This window comes from Malurus melanocephalus, unplaced genomic scaffold (assembly GCF_030028575.1).
Source record: "Malurus melanocephalus ecotype Western Australia unplaced genomic scaffold, MMel_1.1 scaffold_613, whole genome shotgun sequence".
In the NCBI taxonomy this organism is placed as follows: Eukaryota; Metazoa; Chordata; class Aves; order Passeriformes; family Maluridae; genus Malurus; species Malurus melanocephalus.
This window is the reverse complement of record NW_026623845.1, coordinates 1-7,134: the sequence shown is the minus strand read 5'-3', so window position 1 is coordinate 7,134 and position 7,134 is coordinate 1. Positions and strand designations below refer to the sequence as shown.

At 69.2% G+C, this 7,134-nt stretch overlaps 1 protein-coding gene across 1 annotated transcript in view; it reads left to right on the top strand.

Moving 5' to 3' along the window:
- The window catches only part of ITGA2B (integrin subunit alpha 2b), a 9,086-nt gene extending 2,637 nt beyond the window's left edge, over positions 1–6,449 (top strand). Inside the window, exons 9-28 of the mRNA XM_057383185.1 lie at positions 141–273; positions 389–612; positions 709–891; positions 996–1,041; positions 1,118–1,222; positions 1,642–1,697; positions 1,787–1,938; positions 2,424–2,537; positions 3,235–3,305; positions 3,376–3,523; positions 3,987–4,079; positions 4,164–4,243; positions 4,349–4,429; positions 4,528–4,630; positions 4,709–4,861; positions 4,932–5,042; positions 5,186–5,299; positions 5,491–5,598; positions 5,674–5,796; positions 6,253–6,449. Coding sequence (XP_057239168.1) covers positions 141–273; positions 389–612; positions 709–891; positions 996–1,041; positions 1,118–1,222; positions 1,642–1,697; positions 1,787–1,938; positions 2,424–2,537; positions 3,235–3,305; positions 3,376–3,523; positions 3,987–4,079; positions 4,164–4,243; positions 4,349–4,429; positions 4,528–4,630; positions 4,709–4,861; positions 4,932–5,042; positions 5,186–5,299; positions 5,491–5,598; positions 5,674–5,796; positions 6,253–6,342 — 2,288 coding nt within the window. The 3' untranslated portion in view covers positions 6,343–6,449. The remainder of the gene's footprint in view (positions 1–140; positions 274–388; positions 613–708; positions 892–995; positions 1,042–1,117; positions 1,223–1,641; positions 1,698–1,786; positions 1,939–2,423; positions 2,538–3,234; positions 3,306–3,375; positions 3,524–3,986; positions 4,080–4,163; positions 4,244–4,348; positions 4,430–4,527; positions 4,631–4,708; positions 4,862–4,931; positions 5,043–5,185; positions 5,300–5,490; positions 5,599–5,673; positions 5,797–6,252) is intronic.
- The last annotated feature ends 685 nt before the right edge of the window (positions 6,450–7,134 follow it).

The window sequence follows — 7,134 nt, the reverse complement described above, 5'->3', positions numbered from 1 at the left end:
CAACACCTCTACGTGCACCACAGCACCCCAGCCCCCCATGCCCACCCCCCAACACCTCTACGTGTCCAGTAGCACCCCAATCCCACATCCCAGCCCCCAATAACCCCCCGTGCCCCACAGCACCCCGCCCTCTATCCCAGCACCCACCTGCTCCCCCATTCCCTCGCTCACGGTGCCCCTGGCACCACGCGGTGCCACCCCCGGCCCGGACCCTTTCCAGGTGGCTTCGTACTTCGGGCACACGGTGGCAGTGGCCGATGTCGATGGAGACGGGTGAGAGCAGGGACAGTCCCCCACCTCCTCCATGGGGACACCCAGGGGTGCTGCYCCGTGCCTGGCACCCCCAGGGTGYCCCCAGCCCCCAAACCTGGGGGCGCTGACCCTGACCCCACGCCGGGCACAGGAAGGACGATCTGCTGGTGGGTGCCCCACTRTACATGGCCCGGCGCCCCGACGGGCAGCGCAGCGAGCTGGGGCGCCTCTACCTCTACCTGGGGAGGGGGCAGCAGCCCCTGGCCGGGCCCCCCCAGACCCTGACGGGCACCCACCCCTACGGCCGCTTCGGCGCCGCCATCGCCAGCCTCGGCGACCTGGACCAGGACGGCTTCGGCGGTAACAGCGCTGCGGGGAGGGGAGGGAGGGGGCTGTGCCTTGGGGAAACTGAGGCAGAAGCGGCCGGGTGGGTGCTGACGACCCTTCTGTCCCCAGAYGTGGCCGTGGGTGCCCCGCAGGGGGGTGACAGTGGCAGCGGGCAGGTGTTCATCTTCCGCGGGCACAGCGAGGGGCTGACGCCGGTGGCCGCGCAGCGCCTGGACAGTCCCTTCCCCGGCCCCGCCGCCTTCGGCTTCGCCCTGCGCGGGGCCACCGACCTGGACGGCAACGGCTGCGCGGGTACGGCCCGGGCACGGCCCCTGGGGACAGTCCTGCCACCGCCCTGGCACCGCGCTGTCACCCCGGTGTCCCCTCCCCGCCACCGACCCTGCTTGTCCCCGCAGATGTGCTGGTGGGGGCGTACGGCGCGGACAGGGTGGCCGTGTACCGGTGAGTGCCCGTCCCCGCGGTGGCCCGGGCTCCCTGCGGGGTCCCCCGGCACCTCAGCAATGTCCCCGCGGCCCAGGGGACTGCCCGTGGTGGTGGCCCGGACCCAGCTGAGTGTCCCCGACGGGCTGAACCCTGAAGTCCTGGACTGCGTCCTGCCCGACTCCAGCGTCCGTGTCAGCTGGTGAGGGGACACTGCYKTGGGGACACTGCTATGGGGACACTGCTGTGGGGACACTGCCGAGGGGACACTGCCATGGGGACACTGCTGTGGGGACACTATGGGGACACTGCTGTGGGGACAGTGCTGTGGGGACACTATGGGGACACTGCCGAGGGGACACTGCTGGGGGGACACTGCCAAGGGGACACTGCCGTGGGGACAACTGCCGTGGGGACACTGCTGTGGGGACACTGCTATGGGGACACTGCCTTGAGGACACTGCTGTTGGGACAATATGTGACATCACTGTGGGGACACTGGTGAGGGGACAGTGCTATGGGAACACTGCTGTGGGGACACTGCTATGGGGAACACTCTGGGGACACTGCCGAAGGGACAGGACATGTCCCTGAGTACCCCTGGGTGCTGTCWCCCCGCAGCTTCCCCGTGGTGTTTTGTGTCACCGTGACGGGCCAGCACATCCCTCAGAGCATCCGTGAGTGCCAGCGTCACCCGGAAGGCACGTGGGCACCCCTGGAGTGTCACCGGGGGTGTCACCAGTGCCACCCTCCCGTTCCCCACCAGGCCTGGAGGCGGAGCTGCAGCTGGACCGGCTGAAGCCGCGGCTGTCGCGGCGGGTCCTGCTGCTGCAGGGACACCAATCGTCCTGGCAGGACGGGCTGCAGCTGGCACCGGGGACACCCCCGCGGTGCACCAACCTCACCGCCTACCTGCGGGTACGGGCACGGGGACAGCACCGCACGGCCTGGGGACAATCCGTGGAGGGCGGGATGGGGATGGGGCTGTGGCATCTCCAGACAGGATGGGGACAGGAATGGGGACAGTGACATTTCCAGCCAGGATGGGGACAGGGATGGGGATGTGACATCTCCAGCCAGGATGGGGACAGGAATGGGGACAGTAACATCTCCAGCCAGGATGGGGACAGGAATGGGGACAGTGACATTTCCAGCCAGCATGGGGACAGGGATGGGGACAGGGATGGGGACAGCGGCATCTGCAGCCAGGACGGGGACAGAGATAGGGGTAACAGTGTCTCCCTGTCCCAGCAGGTGGCTAACAGGGATGGGGACAGAGATTGGGGTAACAGTGTCCCCCTGTCCCAGCAGGTGGCTAACAGGGATGGGGACAGTGGTGGGTGGGGCTGTGGGGTGGGCACGGGGCACCCTCCGGAGTGCTCTGTCCCCATGGGTGTCCCCAGGACGAGGCCGARTTCAAGGACAAGCTGAGCCCGGTGGCTCTGAGCGTGGCCCTGGCRCTGCCCGGGAAGGGCCCGAGGCTGGTGCTCTACGGGGACACCCTGGTGCAGGCACAGGTAGGGGGACATGGCTCTCGGGGGTGGCACTGTGGTGACACGGGGTGGGCTCGTCCCCACGTGGGGCCAGGGCACCTGGGGGAACCCCCAGCCTGGGTGTGCCCAGCTCCGGGGACCCCAGCCTGTGCCAGTGTCCCCAACACCACCCTGGGACATTGCCCCTGTCCCCTGCACTGTCCCCAGTTTCCACTGGAATGTGGCTCCTACTTCCCCTACTGTCCCCATTCCCCCTGGAATGTCGTCCCCACTGTCCCTTGCCACTCCCTGGCGTGACCCTCCTGCCCAGCCCTCTGTGATCACCTGCAGACCCCAATCCCTCTCTGCGATGTCCCYTCTGTACCCATCACTGTCCCCCTTCCCCCAACTCTGAGAATGTCCCCTCAGTCCCCTCTGCCATCCCAATCCCTCCTCAGGATGTCCCACTGCTGTCCCTCCCCCCTCCTTGGCGTGTCCCTAATCGTCCCCCTGGATGTCCCCTCTGCTGTCCCCATTCTTCCCTCTCGGAAATGTCACCTCCCTGCCCTGCAGTGTCCCCTCTCCCTGCAATGTCCCCTCTCTACCCTGCACTATCCCACATCTTCCCTGTGGGATGTCCCCTCTGTCCCCTCTGCCACCCACAATCCCTCCCCAGGATGTCTCCGCTGTCCCCAATGGCTCCCCCTCCCACATCTTGTGTCCCCTCCGTGTCCCCTCCCAGACCCACATCATCCTGGAGGACTGCGGCGATGACAACCTGTGCGTCCCCGACCTCCATCTGGCCGCCGACACGTGAGCACGGGGGGGTGACGGGGTGCCCGGTGTCCCCGCTGGGTGCTGAGCCCTGTCCCCGTGTCCCCAGCCCCAGCCAGCGCCTGCTGATCGGGGAGGAGGCGGCGCTGTCGCTGAGAGCCAAGGCCACCAACGCGGGCGAGGGCGCCTTCGAGGCGGAGCTGAGGGTGCAGCTGCCCCCCGGCACCCACTACCAGGCTGCCCGCAGCAGCATCCCGGTGCGTGCGGGCTGGGGCGACACAGTGACAGGGTGACAGGGAGAGTCACATCCTGTCCTTGGTGGTGACTGCGGTGGGGAGCCCCTGTCCTGCCCTTGGCCACCATCCTGTCCCCAGGGTGTGCCCGTTGGGGATGGGTCCCCAGRGATCCTGGGGTKGGGGGTCATGTCCCGCCCTTGGTGGCTGCCACCCTGTCCCCAGRGATCCTKGGGTGGGGGSTCATGTCCCGCCCTTGGTGGCTGCCACCCTGTCCCCAGGGATCCTGGGGTGGGGGGCTCCTCTCCTGCCCTTGGTGGCCGCCATCCTTTATTGGGTGCCCAGTGGTGATGGGTGGCAGGGGTGTCTGGGGTGGGGGCCTCACACCCTGCGCCGCTCGGTGCGTGGGGAGGTCCATGACGTGTCCCCTCCCCCTGACCCCTTTCCTATGTCCCACCCTGTGTCCCCTCCCGTGTCCCCTGCTCAGGGCCAGGAGAAGCTGAGCTGTAACCCCAAGAAGGAGAACGGGACCCACGTGGTGCTCTGCGAGCTGGGCAACCCCATGAAAGCGGGGGCCCGGGTAAGGRCTGGGGGGGCCCTGCTGTGCCCGTCACCCATCGGGGCCGGTCACCCACCTGTGTCCCCTCCCCTCTGCTGTCCCCAGATCACCGTGGACATGGAACTGAGCGTGTCCGGCCTGGAGGACATGGGGGAGGCTATCACCTTCCACCTCCAGCTGCGGAGGTGACACCCTGCTGTCCCCGTCCCCCGCMACCGCTGGGACACCGCTGCGCCCTCAGCCTGTCCCCATCCTCGGTGTCCCTCCCTCATGTCGTCGTGTCCCCACAGCAAGAACAGCCCTAGCCCCAGCAACGCGTCGGTGACGGTGACAGTGCCCGTGGAGGCGGAGGCGGAGATGGAGCTGCGAGGGTGAGGGGCTGGGGACACGGGGACAACGGCAGGGACAAAGGGGGACACGGGGATAACGGGGGGAACAAAAGGGGACACTGAACCCCTTCTCCCGCCAGCAACTCCCTGCCTGCCACCACGGTGCTGCCCACGAGCTGGCACCGGCAGGAAGGCAGCCGACGGCTCGAGGAGCATGGCATCAAGGTGGAGCACGTCTACGAGGTGGGACACCGCGTCCGCGGGGGCCCGGGGCTGTCCCCTGTGTCCCCTCCCCGGCGTCACCCCGCTGTCCTCCCGCAGCTGCACAACAAGGGTCCGAGCACGGTCAGCGGGGTCACCCTGCGCCTGGCCGTGCCMCACCTGCTGGGCGGCCGCGTCCTGCTCTACCTGCTGGAGCTGGGCACCGAGGGTGGCACCGACTGCTCCGGCCACCCCGCCCTCAACCCCGCCCAGGTACGGGATCCTGCCCACCGCGGGCTGGGGGTGGCAGGGACGTGGCTGTCACCTGTGCGTGCCCTTCCAGCTGGACATCCCCCGCCCGACGGGAGCAGCGCYCGGGAACGAGACCCACCAGCGGGAGCGCCGGGAGGCCGGGCCGGCCCCGGGAACCGCGCCCGGGGACCTCGTCCGAGTGGTGAGGAGTGACCCTGGGGACCTGCGGGCAATGATGGGGCTGGGGGACCCCATCCCCCGGGTGATCCTGGGGACCTGCAGCCCACAGTGGGTGCGGGGCTGTCCCCCCGGGAGGGGTCCCCCAACATCTTCTGTGTCCCTCAGGACTGTGACAATGCCACGTGCGTGGACATCACCTGCCACGTGCCCAGCCTGGCCAAGGACCAGCGGGCACTGGTCAGCGTCCACGCCCTGCTCTGGATGGACACCCTGCAGCAGGTACTGTCCCCTCCTGGGGACAGAGGAGACAGGGTGGCCCCAGGGCATCCCTGCTATGTCCCCTCCTGCGTGGTGTTCATCAGAGAACCCCCTGGGGATGCCACGTGCAGGGTCATGGGTGCCCTGTTTGCTGCCAGCACCCTTGCTGCCCTGTCCCCACGTGTCCTGTGTCCCCACTCACCTGTCCCCAGCCGGAGCACCTCCTGACGCAGTTCCTCATCCAGTCCCAAGCCTGGTTCAACACCTCGGCCATGCCCTACCGYGTCCAGCCCCGGCTCCTGCCCAGCGGCCAGGCCAAGGTAGGGCTCGTGTGGGCCTGGAGACACGGGGACAGGCGGTGGTGGCAGTGRTGTCACCCAGCTGTCCCTCYGCAGACGGACACGCGYGTGGTGCGCGCCAGCCCCGGGGGCGAGGGGGCCGTGCCGGTCTGGTGGGTGGTGCTGGGGGCCCTGGCCGGGCTCCTGCTCCTCACCCTCCTCATCCTCCTCATGTGGAAGGTCAGTGGGCACAGGGGGACTCTGGGGACGCTGGGGACACTGCTTGGGGGGACACCCACCATAGCGGTCATGGGCCACACTGACACCAGAGGGACAGTGAAACACGGGACATTGTCCTGGGGGTGGGGGCTGTGGGACAGCATGGGGGGACAGCAGCACGGGTGGGATCTTGGGCAGGTGACATTGTTGGGTCCCTCAGGGATGATGTCACGGGGTCCTTAGGGTGGCCTTGCAAGGATTCCTGTGGGGCTGASACTGTGGGGTCCCTGGCGGGTGACACTTGGGGTCCCCAGAGGCTGATGCAGTGGGGTCCCAGGTGGGTGACATTGTGGTGTCCCTATGGGGTGATGTCATGGGGTCCGTGGGTGGCCCCACAGCGGGGCTGACGCTGTGGGGTCCCTGCGGCCCGTGCCGCGGATGTCCCCAGGGTCCGACTGTCACCGTGTCCCCTCGCAGGCGGGTTTCTTCAAGAGGACGCGGCCGCCCGCCGAGGGGGACACGCAGGAGCCGGGCCAGCCCCAGGAGCCGGGGGGTGCCCAGGAGTAGCGGTGTCCCCGGGTCCCCCTGTGCCCCACCCCCGCCCAGCTCCGTGTCCCCACCCCTGAGTTTCCGTGGGACCCCAGCCCCCTCTGCGCCCCCCGGACAATAAATCGCTGCCCATGGGGRAGGTGTTTGTGCCTGACCGGACCTACAGCGGGGCTGGAGGGTCTGAGGGGACAGGGGTGCAGAGGGGGCTTTTGGGGACGCCCTGGGCCCCTGTGGGGTGCCCTGGGAGGGCAGGGATGGTTTGGGGCCGGGGTCAGTCCCGGGGGGCTGGTGCCGTGCTGGGGATCGGTACCGGGGCTGGTGCCGGTACCGGGGGTGGGTCACGGTACCGGGGTCGGTCCCGGGGATGGGTCCGGGGGTCGGGCAGTGCCAAGGTCCTGCGATGGCGCTGCAGTGCCGGGTCCCCGTCCTGGTCTCGGGGCGGTACCGGGGGTGGTGCAGGGGGTCGGGATCGGTGCCGGGGTTTGTGCCGGGGCTCGAGGTGGTGTCTGAGGTGGATCCGGCAGTCGGTGCCGATGTCGGGGGTGGTCCTGAGATGCCGCTGCCGATACCGGGGTCAGTCCCGGGTTGCCGGTGTCGGTACCGGGTCCCGGTCCAGGTCCCGCAGCAGTCCCGGGAGGGGTCCCGGACTCCGTTACTGTCCCTGCGATGGGTCCCGATTCTCGGGGCAGTGCAGGGGGCGGTGCCGGGGGTCCGGGGCGGTGCCGGGGGTGGGTCTGGGGGTCTCGGGGCGGTGCCGGGGGTGGTCCCGGTGCCGGGGCGGTGCCGGTCCGGGGGTGGGCACCGGGCGGC